Here is a 20,182-nt window from a genome sequence, read left to right as displayed (position 1 = left end):
ACCAAAATGAAATCAAGTTAAATAATTGTCATGTAGTTTGTGTTGCCATCGTTTCAAGTGAGTTTTCCTCCCCCATCCATATTTTAGTATGTGCTAAAAATCTATAAACTTAAAGTGATGATTTGATGCTTAGCACTTTAAGTTACTATTCATTGAAAACTCTTGAGCAACACACATAAAAACACAGATACTCAGATAATATGGAGACAAGTACACATATTGAAAGTTGTGAGAAGTCTCAGCGTTGAGGGAAGCTATTAACATGCATATGATAGACACTTCCGCACAACTGACAGGACGCGACAGGACGAGGACATGAACTCAAAGTCAAAGCGGAACATGCGGTCTTTACGTGCATCAACTAGGACAACCCTTGAACAACCACAGCAAAAACATCAACATCAACATCAACAACAACAACAACCACAAAAGCAAGAGTAAAAAGGCAAATAGATTCACACGAAGCAAACACAAGTTAGTTTTTCTTTGGTGTGAAGATAGCTGCAATCAAGGTAACTTCTGATAAAAATACCCTGTAAAGGATAGCTCTATAGTTTTCAATGCAATAAAATAGTTGAGTTGAGTTATGTATATAGTTAAGATTTATACGACATTAGGGAGAAGTGACTGACTTCCGTTTCCCATTTCTCTACTGTTTTGTTGCACATTTTTAAGGACTCTCTTTAGTCCCGCTTATATTTCGGCTAGTCAGTAAGCATCAAGTCAGAACGACCTCTGTGGTTAGTGAAAGTAATGAGTATAGAAATTTGGTCGAGCAGTGCTACGATTTTCTTCAGTCTTTGCTTGTTTTTCGGCCATTGTTGTGGATATGGCCTTTAACTTGCTTTATCCTTTTGATGGGTTCATCATCGTCGTCGTTATTCAGATCCACATCACCACCTCCACCTCCTCGACCAACATCATCATCATCATCATTATAGTCATCATCATCCGCAGCAAATGGTCGGCAAATCAAATAAATAACTGTAGGGCGCAATGTGCCTGCCATGCATAAAATAAACTATTTAATGGACTTTTGCTGGCGATGGTTGCCATCAGTTCAATGGCGTTGATGGGGCACGGGTGAGCGGGGAAGGGTGGGGCATGGGGACTGGCAACCCACAACCAAGCGGAAATCGAAAGCTATTAGAAACGAGGCTGCCTGCAGGGAAATGTGGGCGACTAGATGATAGTCTGAAAGACGGGGACGCAATGCTTTCGCTTTCGCTCTCGTTTGACTTTGAACTCATTTGCTTTTCTTTTCGTTTCTTTTCGTTTCGTTCCATTCGCTTCTTTTCTATTTTTCCATTTTCATGCAAAATTTTACGCAATTTGACTTTTGGGTGGCAGCGACATCGTCAAAGATGTCCTGTCCTCCTTTTATTTCTTTTCTTTTGCCATTTTGCCATTTGACTTTCGATTTTATTTTCGTTTCTTTTTAAGTTCTTGACTTTCGCTAAGCTCTGCATATGGTACAGGTGTGCACACCCACACACACACATACACAGCGGGATAGAGCCTAACAATAATGCAAATGACTTTGGCTTCCGTATGAGCCTCCTTTGCACTGTTATTGTTATTTTTATTATTGGCTTTTGGTGCTCATTGTGTCGCTGACACTTTTATTTTACCTTCAACTAGCTCTGTCAGAGATATGGGAAAAATGTCAATACGTCGTTTGATGTCAACATGTCATGAGATCCACTTGGAGATGGCAATCAAGATACGCTGTCCAAAATGGAATGAATATAAAGTCTCGCTTCCTTACACATTTCTTAAAGTCATTCAAAATAATAGGTATTAGTTTATCACAGACGATTTCGAATATAATTGAAATCGGTACATCTTAGTATTTTTCAGGTATATTACTTCACAGTCGAGCAATCTCGAAACTTAGTTGTTAAAGTGGTTTTCAATGTAATTTCATATTTTAATGCAATTAATTTATCATTAAGAAAGCTTGTTGAAAAGGTTTGTTGATTGTAAAGGCTTTTGAATTCTTATCACAGTGTGAAAATATAATCTTTTACTTCATTTTGAGTTTGAAAGGCTTATAAATTTTATAATGTGTTAAAATGACCGAAAAATTAATTGTTCTTGAAACCAGTTCCAGCACATATTTAAATTCATTCTCCCTTCATTTAATCAACTCCTGCCTTTGAAAGTGTAGCTTCATTGCTAGGCATTGTGGAAAATAAATTGCAATTTAATATGTATCGATTTGGATGCAATTAAAAGCCTAAAGAAATAAGAACTCGTAATGAGTCAATATATCTGAGCTGCATTAAATTTAAATAAAGTGTACATTAAATTATAATTAATTCGTAATTGAGAGAAGGTCCCAATGTGTGTGTGTATGTTTTTCTAGACGACATTTTTGACCGTCCACTGAACATTTTCATTATGTCTCCCATATGTCGAACCTTTAGAGATTTGTCGCATGATGGTACTTGCTCCTGCTGCTGTCAACGCAAATATTCGGCCACAAAACATACACACGAACATCCGCAACGAAACAACAAATATCAACAGCAACAGTTGCGACAGCTGCGACAACATTTGTATTCAGATTCTGAACTGTCAGACACTTTTGTACAGAATTTTACATTGTGAAAATAAAAAAAAGGTATAGCATTCGGACTGCTGAACCTTGAATACCCTGCCTAGAAAAATTAATTAAACCTATGACTAAAGAAAGTGGTCAAAGTATCAATGCCACTGAGTGTAATCTTTAATAAGAAATTAGAATGAAACCAGAGATTCATAGAAAATACATATATCCGTTGGGTGGACATAATTCGAAAGATCATTCATCAATTAGAAACTCGTAGCTGACAAAGTTGGGCAGTATTTGTCGAGGGTAGAAAGGGGAAAGACATCAAAACACATCTCATGGGGGTCAGAGATACAAGCGCATAAACAAGAATAAACATAAAACACGACACTTACGTGCATACGTGTGTATGCATGTATAGGAATACACCCATGTGTGTGTTTGTATGTGTATTTTGTCAAGCACATGCATATGCATGCGGATATGTCAACGGGAAGCGTGAAATGAAAATAATATTTACATACAGATGCGCGTAATGTAAAAAAGTACGCAATACAGTTACTTACATACAAACACACATATGCGTATGTGTGTAGCAGATTTTGCAGACTGACGAAGTGGTGGTTGGGGCAAACTCATAAATTTGCTGACAGCAGAGGTGACAACATGTCAACAAGCGCCGCAGGTCTTTTGCACAGCGATAGAAGAGGAAGGTGAACAAGAAAGAGAGATATAAACAGCAGGCACGCCAATTACGTGAGAGATTTAAAGTCCTCGCTCAAAAGCAGGCAGCACTTTAAATTCGCAGGGCGTCAAAGAGAAATACAGAGACAGAAAACAGAAAACAGCAGGCAGGCCAATTACGTGAGAGATTTAAATTCGGCACTCAAAAGCAGGCAGCATTTGAAATGATTGATTATTAGGCATGTAAGCCAAATCGCTAAAAGCTCACGAGAGTGCGTGTGGATGCGTAGGAGTGTGTGTGTATGTGTGTGTGTGTCACCTCCGCTTGAGCCAACAGTTGTCATCAATTGGCAGCCCCCGCCCATAGAGGTCGCTTCAGGCTATCAATGTTATGTCTACCCGCTGTCTGTTTAGCTTCAACGCGTAACATGCGGTCCCAACCACAAGTGCGACCTTTGCCCTGCCCCCTTCACCTCATTGCGACCCTCTCTAAGTAGCTGTCATATGCCAAAGAAATGTATTTTTCTGCTTTTTCTTGCCACGTCTATTTTTGTATGTCGTTATTGAAATTGTTATTGTTATTGTTGCTCAACACAGTTCGAGCGTATGTTCGTGACAGCAACAACAATCAACACTAAACATTTGACTTATTTGGCTTATTTTATAATCTCTTCATATTTTCAACTGCCTCACAATGGTTTTACTTATTGTAGGGTATTTCAATTTCAGTTGAACAAATTATTTAAAGACTGAAGGACAACGTATAAAGACAATTCATTAAAAGTTAAAAGTTGGCTTTTCAACTAAGCTAAGCATACATATTTTTTAAAGAATGTTGTCGGGAATTTAGATCCACTTAACATTTTTGTAAGATTGCTTATAATATTATTTCTATATTCTTTTTTTTTGTCGTTTGTTCCTTGCTAATAACATATTATTATGAATTAAGTCAGAGTACCTCAACTTCGGCATTTTGTTTAATCCATTCCGCTTGGTGTTACTTCGAAATGCGCACATGTAAATTTTATTTGACGTTTCTTATTGACAAAGAATCATCGAGATGCTTTTTGCGAATTGCTATTGTTGCATTTTATGTATTTACAGTCAGTTATTCGATATTTTATTTCTGATTGCTTTATGATTTACGATTCGTGTTTACATTTACCTTTTCCATATGTTTATAAATAGACTTTGCATGTAAAGTAATTTATTTAAGAAGTATTGGGATATTTAATAGAAATACTTTGTTCTTCAGATCTTTGTCCGCAACAGAGTTAAACAAATTTACTTATAGTGAAAAGCTTTCGAAAAATAGCGAACAACCGTCCTAAATACTTGCAGCTTAACTGTTGTTACTGATGCTGAGAAGCTCAACAAAGTAACAAAACAAAGCATAGCCCAAAATTGAAATCGATGCAGCACACACGCATACAAAGAAAGATACATTCATAAATCATTTTTGGCATATTTCCACAATGGGAAGAGAACTGCCTCATGACCGCTGGGAGCGCTACACGCGAATTGTTTACCAACGCAGAAAAGTGTTCAAATATTTGTTGCTGTTGTTGCCTTCATGCAGAAAGGGGTTGGATGGTTGGTTGGCTGGTTGGCTGGTTTGTCATACAATAGCTTGTGTTGTCATAAACAGCGGTTCGCAACGGCGAATAAGGAAAAACAATCAAATGACTAACATACTATATACCCTGTAGAAGCAGACAGCTGATAATGATCAGAGACTTCATATTCTTATTCTAGTCTATACGTAATGGGGAAACCGTTTAACGATAGCAAACGACAAAGCGGCAACTTGTGGAGGTGTTGGCTCTATACTATAAACTGTTTGTTTGTTCATTGGTTGATTGTCTTTAACATACTTTTTCGAATATAGGATATTAATGGTAGTAAGCTAAACAACTAACATTTCATCGTGGTTCCGGCATGACTTGAGATTCGCGTTTTTGTTTTGGGGTATTTTCGGGCCATGTCTGTAAGTTGATTTGACAAATAAGAAAGTCATTATTAGATCTGGTCCCTTGCCCTCGTTGCGACCCACTAAACTAAAAAGCAAATTAAATAAGTTTCAACGCATTTACAAAGTCATTTTGGGCGCAAAGTTTCAGTTGAGCTCAGCTCGTCAGCTATTTGTGTTTTAGTTTAGTTTTTATGACTGGACCTGCCCCAGCATCTCAAAGTATGCAAAACAAAACACACACAGACACTCAGACACGAAAGAAAGGGAAAGGGAGAGCAAGAGAAGGAGAAACAGAGAGAAACGGAGAGAAATCAGCTAAAAATTTATTTCTTTACGTAAGAAGGAGAACTTTGCGCTTTTGTTTGAAATTTGTTTCGCATTTGTAAGTTGAAATGTTTTTGTGAGTGAACAAAACAAAACAAAACACAACTCAACGGAAGAACAAAAAGCAGAGAGAAAGAAAGAATCGAAACACAAATAAAAGCGTAACATAGCCCCCTAGGCACTGGCAGACCTCAGACCTCAGGCATGCAGTTTGGTCTTCTTTGTGTTTGAGCCAAGTCACTCCTTAAATGGCTCCAGCACAGGGAAAACAGGATCCGAGCCGAAGGAAACGAAACTTTCCCACCATCCGCATGGCATCCGTTCGAAGACTTCTGGCCCTCAAACTTCAGATTTAATTTATCCTTTTTTCCTTACATTTCTACGTTGCTTAAACAAATTTATTTCAATGCCATTTTAGCCTTGTGCCTCTGTCCCTGTTCGCATTGACTACGGTTTAAAGGGCCAGCCCCAAATCGATTTAATTGACACTTTAGGCCCGACATAAATCGTTGTTGGGGTCTGGCACAATGACCGTATCATTTGTATTTGCTCCACTTCCAATACAACTTGAGCTCAAATCAAATGGTACGTAATTTCAGCGCCTAATAGGAAGTTGAACAAATGCGAATGGTCATAAGGAAAACGCATGCAACAGTTAAGTATTAGGCTTTTGGATGAAATATTTGCTCATATTTGAAGAAGCATAAAATATATCCTTTAGTCACATACATATATAACATTTAGCAACTAAAAGTCATCCTTTCGTTCCTCAACAACTTCTCTAAAGAACTTAGCATAGATATCTATCTATCTTCTATATAACGAAGCTTTTATTATTCTACAAGTCTAAGAGATAACAACATACTATTTACAAATTTTTATAAAATTAGTAAAATGAGAATAGCCAAGAGTATTTTGATGAATTTAACTTACAATTACTTTTATTACATGTCATATATTTCAAATAATCTGAGCTCCCAGAGAAATCTTATATCAGTTGCAATGCGATATTTATGCTCAGTCAAATTTCAGCCGCAAATCCCACACACAAATCTTACTCTTATACACACACACAGACACATAAGTATGTATGTATGTACATGTATAGTAGACTATATGTCTGATTATCACAACTACCTCCCTTCGGTCTGCAGTACGAGTATGCAGCATATATTATAGCTCCTACCCTTGGCTTGGAGCACCTCGCTGAGTTATGACGTCCAACAGCTGCGCAAAACGACTGTCAAGGGCTACGGACGAGCCTCTCATATATGATAGAGCTGCCGCAAATATGTTGCATAAGCCACGAGGGAAGCACAGTGGCAGACTAAGGGGACGTGAGCGCGGGGTGGATGCGGTGGCAAATGCGGGGGCCATGGCGGAAGCAAAAACGTTGGCATGAGCGTCTGGCAATGGCCAATATCATGTGAGACCAGCAAAAGCAGCAGCCATAAGGTCAGATGCGGAACAAAATACGAGTTTGTTATTTCTGCAACAGCAGCTCAAAGAAAAAAGCAGAAGTTGCTGTGGTCAACTCAAAACTACCCTATTAATATATTGTATGTTATACATATATATAATAAATTTAAATATAATTACCAATGTACTCCTAAGTTTCTAAATATAATTATAAATTACATTTTAGTTGTAAGAAAAACAAAAAAGTAAGGATATCTTAGAATTTATAATCGACCAAAGACTAGATATATCTAGTGTAGCATTTTTTTCATTTTTTCATTTCGTAAATATTTTGAACACAATACACAAACCAACCCTCACAATCACAAGTGTATAGGGCATTCAAATCAAATGGCCAGTCGACAGTTGGCCTTCCATTTGAGGCTAGGTGGAAAATATTGCCGACACTTTGCCTGGTTTCGCTCTCTCGCCATCTCTCCCCGTCTCGTACACATTCCATAATAGTTATTTATAACGCCAGCCTAATAAAAGTCAAAACTTCTTTCTTTTATATTGGTACTGTCCACATTGCAGGACACTTTCCACTTAGCTCGGAACACTGTCTGACCTGGATATGCCTGGACGTGCTATTCTGCACGGCGAGCATAATGCATCTGTGTACAATATCCGTGGATCGCTATTTATCGCTTCGCTACCCAATGCGTTTTGGGCGGAATAAGACCAGACGGAGAGTGACACTCAAGATTGTCTTTGTCTGGCTACTAAGCATTGCGATGAGTCTGCCACTGAGTTTGATGTACTCCAAGGTAAACATACCGTTAGTTCGTTGGATTAAAATTACCAAATATCAATTTTTTATTTACAGGACCATGCCTCAGTGCTGGTAAAGGGAACTTGCCAGATTCCCGATCCGGTCTACAAGTTGGTTGGCTCGATTGTCTGTTTTTATATCCCACTCGGTGTAATGCTGCTCACATATTGCCTTACTGTGCGACTTTTAGCCAGACAGCGTCAGAATTTGGGAGGCGGACAGCCAACGTCAGCAGCCACGCCTGGATGGGCCAGCGGTTGGCTAGGACAAGCGCCCGCCTTGGGTAAGTTCATTTACAATTCTCGTATATTCCGGCTCGACACTTCGTTAACTTTTCTACACCAAGTAAGAAACCTACAGTCAAAATGCTCTTATCATTTTGTTAAAATATCCAATAGTTAAATGTAACCAGCATTCGAATGAAGCCGAGTTTCTCCTTATACAATTTTTTCACAAACAATTTTGTCGTAAATTAAAAGTATTTTATTATGTTTTGAAAATAATCATCCTCTAGAAGATAAATTTGTGAAAAAATTCACAATTAAGAAAAGGTCCAATTGTAATTTATAATATCTCTATCTTCGCCATTTGAAGCGCACAAAGATTGAAAAGAAACAAGTAAGAAAGCTACAGTCGAGTGTACTCGACTGTGAGATACCCGCTACCCATTTTGAATAAAAGAAATATATTTTGCGGTATTTTCTCAAAATATACCGAATATAGTGCAAAAAGCTAAAAATATACTAAATGGTATATTTGGTATGTCGACATAGTACCGCATTCAAAATATACCATAGACGGCACAATATACCAGATTGTCAGCCAAAGCAACTAAGACCCCTAGTAAGTGGGCGTTTTTGCCCATACAAAAGTATTTCTTTAATAACTTCGACAATTTTTATCTGATCACAACCAAATTTTCAGGAAATATTTATTGTATATACCAAAAATACCAACTCTAGCTTTAAAATTGCGCTTGTTATTCGATTTTTTTGATTTGCGGGGGCGGAAGTGGGCGTGGCAAAAATTTGAAATAAACTTGATCTGCGTGCAAACATAACAAATGCTGTCGAAAAAAAATTATAGCTCTATCTCTTATAGTCTCTGAGATCCAGTGTTTCATACGGACAGACGGACAGACACACAGACACACAGACGGACAGACGGACATGGCTATATCGTCTCGGCTGTTGACGCTGATCAAGAATATATATACTTTATAGGGTCGGAGATGCCTCCTTCTACCTGTTACATACATTTCCTGCCGGCACAAAGTTATAATACCCTTCTACCCTTTGAGTAGCGGGTATAAAAATATCCTGTTATCCATCAATATATGTTCAAATGTTTTGATTTTTGTTTTCATAACTATATAGACTTCATATTTCATATTTGAGTAAATTAATTTCAATGTTAACTTCTATACATTTATATTGTAAAACAAGTGTGAACAGACAAAAGCCTTCTCCTTGTTTTCCTTTACGAATTAATAATTTATACTTAAAAATTTTGTACAACTATCAAATCTAACTCAGAAAGTTAACACTTCATATATGGCGCGACTATTGAATTTTACCTTTAACGACGGCAATATTCAAAAGTTACATATAATATGTATATTAAGCTATTTTTAGTACTTTCCGACGGTTCGTATGTCTATACGAATAATCGATAAATCAGACTGAACAAAAAATAAAAATAAAACCTAAGCACGTTTAATGGAACTTTAAACCTCATGGTGATGTGGATAGAAGTGAAGGTAGAGGGAATAAGATGAAGAAGAAGCAGGAGATGGAGATGGAGAAGGAGAAGGAGAAGGAGAAGAAGAGGGGAAGGAGCAGCGCATTTGGTATAGCTAATCGACGATAGAAGCGGCGCAATGCGGAACAACGAGTTCAACATTTAACGACGCATTGCGACAGGGCTCTGAGTGCAGTTTGCAGTTGGCAGATGGTTGAATGGATGTATGAATGGGTATGAATGTTCCGAGTATGGGAATGAGTGTGACGATGTAATAAGGATGGGTGGCGAGTGTGTGTGCAGTTATTTAAGCTAAATCCTCGGTAAGACAGCTGAAGTTGCGCCAAGCACGTAACAGAGTTCTGCTGGCCTCAAGCTCTGATCCCCTTCAGCGCTCAATCTCTGTTCGCCTCTTTTTTTTATTTAAGCTCAATTATTTGTTTTACAGAGCACGCGATTTCTATGCACATAGCGTATGATTGAGTCGACTACAATTTCATGGTTTTCATATGATTTTTCGCTGCTTAACTCTGTTGTAGAACGTCGCTGCACATGGCGTCGTCTGCTAAAGCCGGGACAGAGCCACGCCTCATCGGTGCTGCACGCCCACTCAGCCAACTCAACGGACACAGATCTCAGTACTCTAGACAATCATGAACTCTGGCTACCAGATACCAGGTAAGCTGCAACCTAATCCAAACTAAGCCCTTAGGCATTCTAACCAGGATGTACTTCAAATCCCACTCAGCATACCCGAGCCAACGCCCACAACGATGACGGCACTGCATCAATTTGGGGCGGAAATGTTGAAGTTGTCGCGTGGCCTGGAATCTGTCGCATCGTCATCCACGACGGGCTCTCCCACCAAATCCGAATTTTCCATATCAAATCATCTGCCCTTCCCGAGCAGCCCTCAACGTTATGCGACACATCAACAGACATTGCAGCAACAGCATCAGCACCACCTTCAGCTCCAGCATCAACAACAACACAACTCACATGGAGCCATTTATCTGCAGCAAACATCGCCGAAGAGCAGACAGGGAGCCAGCAATCATCTGGGTCTATCCATCACTACGTTAGGCATGGAACGCGAGAGCACGCGAAACTCCTTGGCCAGCAGTCGATTGGGTGAGCAGAGCGATGGGTAAGTTCAATCAATTTATTTCTAAGTAATAACAACCAATTTATAAAAAAAAAATTCTATGTAGAATTGGTAAACACCGAGCCTTGGTTAAATAACTATTAATGTAATGTTGCTAATTTGTGAACACCAGCATTATTTAGATGCATTCAACTGAACAATACATACTAACTACATTTCTTCACAGTCTAAAGCGCTATTATATCATTGTGCCAACAAGAAATGTATGTAGCAGGCAGAAAATATCATATAGAACTAACACTAAAATATTTTGTTATTATTGTTTGTTTTAGATTAAAACTTTCGCCTCGCTAATCAAAAACAACCAATAACAATTTTAAAGATAGAGTCACGATTTTTGGTGCACCCAAAAAAATTATTATTTCAGTAATTCAAGAAAAAATGTTATAATCTGGTATCTAGTAGGAGTAAAGTATTCACATATTTTAAATGCCGTAGTATATAGCTATACTAAATACAGCATTTGGTATATTTGGTTTTGTTTTGATTTTATTAAAATTGGAGAGTGGGTATCTCACAGCCCAGCACTCTCGACTGAAGCTTCGTTACTCGTTTTCGAATAGAAGTTGGAAATGCGACACAGTTATCCAATTGAACAACGAATGAGATTAAATCGAATATAAAAATGGTAGCAATACGAGTATGAAGAGAATTAGTAAATACAAAAAATGGCACGAGCTAGTCGACTTTCTGGCTCAAGCTGTTCCCAAAGAATGCTCAACAAATGTATTATTGCAAACAACTATTGTTCACATATACTATATACCACAATATATCAATGGAGCACTTCAAATGACAGCTCTTTTCACAGCGCTCGGAAGTCGAAATTGAAGTAAATGCCAAAAAGTTTGGGTTACTTCACCTGATAAAAGGCCAAACAGATGCGACCAGCAAACAGAACACGTTTACCTCTCAAGGGCTGAGTTCCCTTCCCTTCTTCAGTCTCAGCAGTTTACCCAGGCTCAGTCTCTGTCCTTTCGCTTGACCGCATCAAAAGCCAAGCTAAATGTTCAGCGAAAATGTTTTTTTTTTTTTTTCGTTTGTGTTCGGCTCGTTTATTTTGGTCTTGTTTCATGCTCGTTTTTTCTGACGATTTTGCTTTTTATTGTCCTTCCGCCTTTGAATTGTTGTGAAATTTTTTGTAATAATTAATTTTTTTTCTTTTTTATTTTTCCTTTTTTGAAGGCCGTTTTAAAGGAAAGGTTGGAAATGGGCTGATTTGCTCAAGTGATTTTAGCAAGAGCCCAGCATCAGTCGGTGCTTTCTTATTAATATTCTAATTTTAGTTGACTGGTTTATGCTGGAAAAAGAGAAGCGCACACAAAAATTCAATTAAAAATGTTAATTTAAAATAAAAATTACATTTTCACATTTCAAAGATTTTGAGTCCAAGATATTTCGCCGAAAAACTGTTCGAGCGAGAGCTTTAAAATTAGATCAAAACATTTCCTAAATGTTGACGTTTTGTTCAGCAAAACGATTTCACATTTATACAATAAACAAACTAATAATTTAAAGAATCTAGTCGAAAATATATTATAGTCATAACTTTTAGTGATCAGATTGCAAGTGTTAAGTACAAATTTTAACATCAATCTTTCTGCTTTGACTATACATTTATGACCATGGTAACAAAGTAGTTCGTAATTGACCTTTGGTTAGACTTTGCAAACTGCACTTTTGTTCCCTTCAACTATTTTCAAACTATTATATACTGCAATAAATTAAAACACTACATGTAAAACGAGGTCAGTGCTTATCTTTTTGACCCCCGTTTCACCTGTTTCTCTTCAATACCTTTGTACCATCATGTTTGCTGAATATTATAATTTGATGGGGGAGTTGCGCAATCAATAAACCATTTTATCTCTTATTATTTTGATTTTTTTTTTTGGTATTGAATTTGGTTCTTTTCTCCGATAACCTGATCCGCAATGGCTCTCAATTTATGCATCGACCATTATGCGGGACGTTTATGACAAAGCTCATCGTTTGGTAAATCGCGGTGAATCAAAAGAATTGCTTTTAATTGTTTGACTATTTATTTGTCGTTTCATCTCAGTGCCCTCAATAAACTTAACAATTTATGATCGAATGTATACCCTATGCTGAATTAAAACGGTGAAGCGAGGATTTACAATAGTTTTAAGCGGCAGTGAATAAAGATAGTCTGTTTCTTTTTCCAAGATGAATATATCGCAAATTAAAAAATATGTATGGATATAGATGGCCCGACTAACTTTGATGTGTAATTAATAATTAGGCATTCAAAATTAACTCTTTTGACACACGTTATTTTTATATCAAGTATATAACCATGTTGACTAAAGTATCGCGTAGCTAAACCAGAACGTTAATACTTATTTTGTTCCCGATGTTTCAAAGGACTGTTTCATAAGTAAGATAAAATCTGGCGAGAATATTTATTACTGATGTTGTTAATCATTTCAATAAATCGTATATACGTATATAACACGATATTTCTTGAACTTTAAATTGCTTGGTTTAGAACCATAACTTCAGGCAAGGGAAAAACTTTATCACATTTGGATACAGACATTTCTGGTTAACACAGGTACTTTTAAAATATCCCTCGCGACACACAAATGAGGGGCAAAAGTCAAGCAGTGTATGCGAAAACTGGAAACAATTTGTCAGCCGACAGTTCGTCTCAGTTTGGTTCAGTTTTGCTCGGCTTGGATGGGCTGATGAGTTGTTGGCAGCTGTTTAATTCCTTTGTGGCTGAAACAATAATAAACCGAGTCAAGCCAGCTGCTTGCCTTTGTTTAACTTGTGCATAATGAGATGGGCCACCTTTTGCTTTAGCTTATCCATCTTCCATTTCTTTTTTTTTTGTCATCTCTTCCGTTTGCATCTCAATTTATGCGCGCGTCTCGCGCAAACAAAAATCAGAAGCGTCAAGGATGCATAATGAGCTGACAGGCAACCAACTCTGGCTCCCAACAATCCTCAGTTCCAACCCACAACGCCCCTTTCGCTTTCATTAGCTGCTAATCTTTGCCGCAGTAAATGAAGTTGGGGCGCCCGCTGGTGTTGTTGCTGTTGCTGTTTCTATTACTACTCCTACTGCTTTTCCAGCATTTGCATGCTAAGCAAATGGCAGAAAGGCAGAAAGCCGCAAAGCCAACGCTGAAATTCATGTGCTTTATTAAAATGAATCCAAAATGGGAGCTGAAAAAAACACGGAGAAGCCTTAAGACTACCAAAAAAAAAAGGAAAATTGTAGCAGAAACAAAAACAACAACAACAGCAGAAACCACAAAGCGCATTTTGTGGGTTCTGTGTACACACAGCCAACCCAAACAAGCAAGAAAGCCACAGTCGAGGGTGCTCGGCTGTGAAATACCCGTTATCCATTTTGAATAAAAGCAAAACAGCGCGGCGCTGTTCGTAAAATATACCAAAATAAAATACCACGAAAATACTAAAAATACGTCAATTCGTATATTTGGGGTATTTGTATAGTACTACGTACAAAATATACCATAGAGTGTAAAATATACCAGATTGTCAGACATTGCAGTTGGCGTAATTTTCCATACAAAAGTTTTTCTTTAATAACTTGTACAATTTTTATCCGATCACAACAAAATTCTCAGGTATCAGAAAATGGAGAAAATTTTCAACAAACTTGATCTGCATGCAGGCATTACAAAATTATATCTCTCTCTCTCTCTCTCTCTCTCTCTCTCTTATACTCGTAGTCTCTGAGATCTAGGTATTCATACAGACGGACGGACAGACGGACATGGCTTTATCAACTCGGCTGTTGACACTAATCAAGAATATATATACTTTATAGGGTCGGAGATACCTCCTTCTGTATGTTACATACATTTCCTGCTGGCACAAAGTTATAATACCCTTCTATGGGTAGCGGGTATAAAAACGTTGCCTACTTTTCTGCATATATATATCCAGGTGACCACAAAGCGTGTGCGAAGCGTGCCCGTGTGTGTGTGTTGTTGTGTGAGTGGTTGTGTCTGGTTTTGTGTGTGTTTATTCGGACAGGCTGAATAACTTCAGACACTTTGTTTAACAATTGGATGGATGAACAATTTTAATTAAAAAAAATTCATGGAAAGTATCAAATCAACGAAAGTTGAGAGTAGGATACAAAATGTTTTTTTCAATTGGTATGCATTAAGTTGTCTGTACTGATTGATTGACAGACAGTCCGAACTATCTACGCATATCCCATATGGTGAATTCTACCTAAATTCTAAAGCTAACATTTAATTTTAATTAACGAAATAGCTAAGTTTTTTTTTAATTTATTAAAATTAGTTGTCTTTAAGTAACATCAAAAACTATGTTATTAATATTTTACTCTCCTCTTTATTCATATATTTGTAGAACACTCTCGCAACTCTCTCAACGATTACGTGCGTACAAAAACCGAAGACGCGCCTCCTCGGCAGTCTCGGGTCGTGAACGTCGTGCTGGCAGTGAAGAAACTGAAGACGAAGATCAGGACACATTACGAAGAAGGAAGCGCCACAATAGCTTGCCAAAGAATGCCCTCTATACGCATCACAAGACGCTGCACGAGAGTCTAGACAATGATGATCACGATCACAGTCACAGTCATAGTCACGATCACGATGAGAATGACATGGACGATGATGAAGACGATAGTGGCGATGTGGACAGAGCAAGACAGACTGAGAAAACACCTAAGGGTTGCCACTCGGATACTGAACTTGAGCCGGCCAAGCAGTGCCGAGTAACAAACAATGTGAATCATCAGAGCGATTACCTGCAGCTTCCCTCAGTCTGCACATGTCCCTACTTCGGCGATCGACCACTGCAAAGCTGCGTGAAAACGGCTGAAGTGAAGATCATTTCTTCAGCATTCAAAGTGACCACAACATCAACAACTGCAGTGAGTAGTTCCCCTAGTGAAATGGAGCTCTTGCTCTGCACCAGCAGCAACAATAAAGCCGGGTTAACAAGTAGCGTCAGTGTGGGCATTGGGGGAGTAGGCGGCGTCGGCGGAATGACAACTACAAATGCACCTGCAGCAGCGGCATCGTCTATCGGCGCGACATCCAACACTCTGTCGCCTCACTCGGCGCATCAGCATCAGAGCGAGGGAGGCAGTTATCTAGCTGCTCCTGGGACACCATGTCCAGGACGACGCAAACTGAGCATATCGAAGACGGCATCGGTGGTCACATGGGATGCCAACCGGCATCGGCGGAGGGGAAGCAGCTTTGGAGGTGCACGCACGTCATTACTTCTCACCCCAACAAAAACGACGTGCAACACAGCGACAACAACCCCTCTGCGACGGTCAGCGACCTTGCGAAGCCATCAGAACATGAACTACCAGGGTAGTGGCGATGGAGTGAAGTCCAACAACAGGACACCGCAATCTTCTCCGTGTCTGCTGCAAAGGCAACAGACAGTGCGATCCCATCACTCCCGAAATTCCAGCGTCATTTCGAGGAACTCTTCACGGCACGGTCGCATCATTCGACTGGAACAGAAGGCAACCAAAGTTCTCGGCGTTGTCTTCTTTACCTTTGTAATACTCTGGTCACCATTTTTCGTACTCAATCTGCTGCCCACAGTGTGTGAAGAGTGTGAGGAACGCATTAGCCACTGGGTATTCGATGTAGTCACCTGGCTGGGATATGCCAGTTCCATGGTGAATCCCATATTCTACACCATCTTCAATAAGGTATTCAGGCAAGCTTTCAAGAAGGTATTGCTCTGCCGCTACTCAAGCACAAGCGCCTGGCGACCGAGTAGATAGCAGACACCCGTGAGGCTTGGGAAGCTTTCCAGTAAGGCAAATAGCAATTCTCTCAAGCCAACACCGCCCATCAAATGTGCTAGCGTTGAGTTTGAGATTGGCTCCACACAACGCTCTACGGTCGGTGTCCTTAAGCGGCCCAGTGAAGGATCAACAGCCAACTTATAAGCTCAATTCAGTTCATCATGTTCAAGTCCATTTGAATCGCCTCTGACATTCTGGTTAACCACAGAACGTGTCCCTCCATATGCAAACTCTGAATGTGTGTTTTGGGTGTGTGTTTGTGGTCTTGAGTTCCCGTAATTAATTTCAAAATTCAATTTGCATGCCTTGCCAACGAACAGGATACCCAAACCAATGTGCATTCCCTATCCCTTTTCGAACCAGCGCCCAGTTGTTCCGGACAAGAAGCTTAGTTGCCTCAGACCACACTGACAACGGCAACATATCGTCTCGCTCTTTTCTCTAATTGTGGCTCTCTCGAAGCTTGTGAGTGTTTAGCAATGCAATCCCATTAAGGATTATTAAACTGAGCATGATTTCTCCCTAAATTAATTATGGCCTCCAGCACCACAAAACATATGGAATAAACTTCCCGATTGTGTAGTTGACTATTTGATTGCAAATCAATCAAATCAAATCGAACTTTACCGCAAGCAGTTTCCATACAGTTAATCAATAGTATTGCAATTATTTATTTTTAATTAAATGGAAGAAATGGAATATAACGAAATCAAAAGTTCAGATATTTATTATGAGAACGTTTTTCTTCGGTATCTTATCTTTCTCAAAGGAAACAATCCAAGTGCTTATCTTTAACAGAATGTTATTGTTGTTATACTTTATTGAATCGTAATCTATCGACTATTATGTTGCATTATTTGTGTTGTATACTTTTGCAATTATGTGTTTAATTTATAATAATTTTCAAACCGCAAATGCGAGAATCATGAAATACTCATTGAAGCGATCATCACGTACGCAATGTCTATAGAAATTGTTGTTCTTATGGTTAATAGCGAAGAGATTGGCATTTTCTTATTTTTATTCGAAAAGTTGATTCATTTGCTCCTGCTTCCGTGAGCGAAATGAAAATTTTCAGCCGGTCACGTAAGAAGCCAATGCTCGTCTTGAGGGTGCTTACCACCACCAAGTCCCAGTTCCGATTGCAGACACATGCACAAATCTAGTCAAACAGTTGGTCGAGGAACACTTCAAATAAGAACAACAATCAAGGGAAAAACCATAATAATAGCAACAAGAATAAGTAGCGCTATAATGAAAGCTATATGCCTCAAAAGTTTCACTGCTCGCCAAGTTTAAAGCGCAGTTTTGGCTACAAAGTGTATGAAAAGCCTCATGGACAGTCTTATTGAGAGGGAAACAGCAAGGGAAGAAAAATGGCAAAGAGAAAGAGAGAGAGAGAGATATAGAGAGTGAGAGTGACAGTAAGAACACGAGAGGAGGGGTCAGGTAATGGTGCCATTAGCAGCGCCTTCTCAAAAAGATGCTGCCACACACGTCAGGTTTAAAACCATTTTCCGCTCTCTTGTTTCTTCTTCAGTTCTTTATCATTTTGGTGACAAATTTTTCAGTCCAGACGACCACGGCAACGACGACAGACAACGCCAGACGCAGATGAAGTAAAAGCACCCGCGGTGCTTGAAAATTTATAGCTATTTTATCGCCAACGGAAATATTTTTCCACTTCATTGCTGCCGATGTCAGTGGGTAGTTTTTTAGGGTCAATAGGCTGGTCGAAAATGTCACACTCAAGTGAAAACTTCATTGAACTTTAATGGTCTTGGCGCCCATCTCGCTTCTAGCCCTCAGGGTGAACAACACAAACATCTTGAAAGCTCCGATAGTCAACTGGCAGCAACTTCCGCTTCCGCTTTGCCGTTCTGAGCATATGGTGTTTTTATAAAAGCCAATTGCAGTGTATGGAGAAAGTCAACTAACTAGAAGATTCTGTTTATATTATATTATTGTACTATACAGTTTATAGTATAAAGATTATTAATAAGTAAATAAAAACTGTCAAATTTATAAGAATTTCGGAAACCGAGAATTGTGCTATATATAATATTTGACTGGAAATCAATGACGAATGATGAGACCAAAGTAATTTTCTGAGACCACTGAAAAAAATGAACGTGTTGCCTATTTCGAACTGATTGAAAGTGTACGAGTATTTGGAATGATACCATTTATGTGCTTGGGAATGCAAAAAGAAAAATTTGGGCAACAACTACACTGGAAAGTTGGCAAGATGCTAAACTAAATCAAATATTCACTCAAAAGTAAATGTAAGTTAGGCAATATACGAATTTAAACTTGATAAATGTCTCCAGCAATGAATGAATTGATATAGAATAATAATTGAATATTATCTGTGCTTTAATTGTGCTGATTTATGTTGCCTCCAAGGGGCAACTGGGAATTGTAAATACTAATTAATCACAAATATGAATACAACTTTAGAGTAGTCGATTAATATTTAAGACAACCAAAAGGGGAAGCATTTTCACAAAACGCTTTACAATTAGCTATGCTAAGCTGAATGCATTTCAGTCAACTAAATTTAATAGACAACTGTATTATATAGAAAACTAATGTACCAACTAGATATTTGAATAGATGTGCTTTAGGCCCTAGATAATTGCCAGTCTCAATATGTACATAAATGGACTATACAAGTAGAAAATACACATAACAAATCTCATTGGGGTATTCTAACTACAAATCAAATATGCAAAGCTAAATTCAATTACCATTACCATCACTAATTTATTTGAATTTATTATTTATTGAGCACCCACTTGCAATTAAATACAATATATGAAATATAATTACATTTTAAAGGAATGCATTTTCAGTGGATCAAAACTTCAGGTTTCCTTCAAGCGTCAAGTTTTGATGAGAATTTTCGAATTTATATTTAAACAAACACACGTTACATCTTGGAAAAAATATGTGTTAGAGTACTGACATAGAACCAATTGCAGTTGACTATCCCAAAAGAATAGTAAATGCTTTGAAAGTGAAATACAAAGCCAAACTAATAACCCATTTATGGACATATCTCTGTGTGTTGATGTTATATAACAAGGGCGATGTATAAATTATAAATATATATATATACAATTATATATGTAATAATGTAAGTAGATATTCCTTCAACCAAGTCAAAGACAAATGATTATATGTATAACATATTAGTGTTAACGATTATTATTAACTTAACTGTAAACAAATGTACTTGAAAAGCCTTTTATGATTTCTGATAAATGTGCATTCAATAAAATAATCAAACAAAATCTAAAATTGGCTAAAACTCTTTTTTTTCCGTTGTTATCTCAAAACAATATTCAATAGAACTTAAAAATAAAGTGCAACCATTTTTAAAAATTATTTAATAATTAAGTTACGAGCATAAATAATATTAATTTGACATATTACTTGCTTAAAAAAATTAGCTTCAATTAGCTGCTGACAGATAAATGACACAAATAATGTTACGGGCTGCGCGCAGTGAACATTCATAAATTTCGTTGAATGGTGATAATGATAATTATTTGACGGCATTTTGAAAAATTAATGCACGTTAGTGCTTCACAAATTTGTGTGCAAGTTTCGAGACCACAAAAAGCGTAAAGTAAATCCGTACAAAGTGGCAAGCCAAAACCATAAAAAATGAGCAAAAGTCCGAAATTGCGACTACTCAGCGT

General features: G+C 38.0%; 1 protein-coding gene across 1 annotated transcript in view; it reads left to right on the top strand.

Moving 5' to 3' along the window:
• The window catches only part of LOC117575040 (dopamine D2-like receptor), a 52,960-nt gene extending 33,213 nt beyond the window's left edge, over positions 1-19,747 (top strand). The window contains exons 3-7 of the mRNA XM_034259121.2: positions 7,527-7,759; positions 7,819-8,047; positions 10,044-10,182; positions 10,253-10,651; positions 15,047-19,747. Coding sequence (XP_034115012.2) covers positions 7,527-7,759; positions 7,819-8,047; positions 10,044-10,182; positions 10,253-10,651; positions 15,047-16,451 — 2,405 coding nt within the window. The 3' untranslated portion in view covers positions 16,452-19,747. The remainder of the gene's footprint in view (positions 1-7,526; positions 7,760-7,818; positions 8,048-10,043; positions 10,183-10,252; positions 10,652-15,046) is intronic.
• Positions 19,748-20,182: the final 435 nt, after the last annotated feature.

The sequence above is a fragment of the Drosophila albomicans genome, chromosome 2R (genome assembly GCF_009650485.2).
Source record: "Drosophila albomicans strain 15112-1751.03 chromosome 2R, ASM965048v2, whole genome shotgun sequence".
NCBI classification, from domain to species: domain Eukaryota; kingdom Metazoa; phylum Arthropoda; class Insecta; order Diptera; family Drosophilidae; genus Drosophila; species Drosophila albomicans.
The sequence above is the reverse complement of the archived record's forward strand: the minus strand, read 5'-3'. Positions and strand labels throughout refer to the sequence as shown.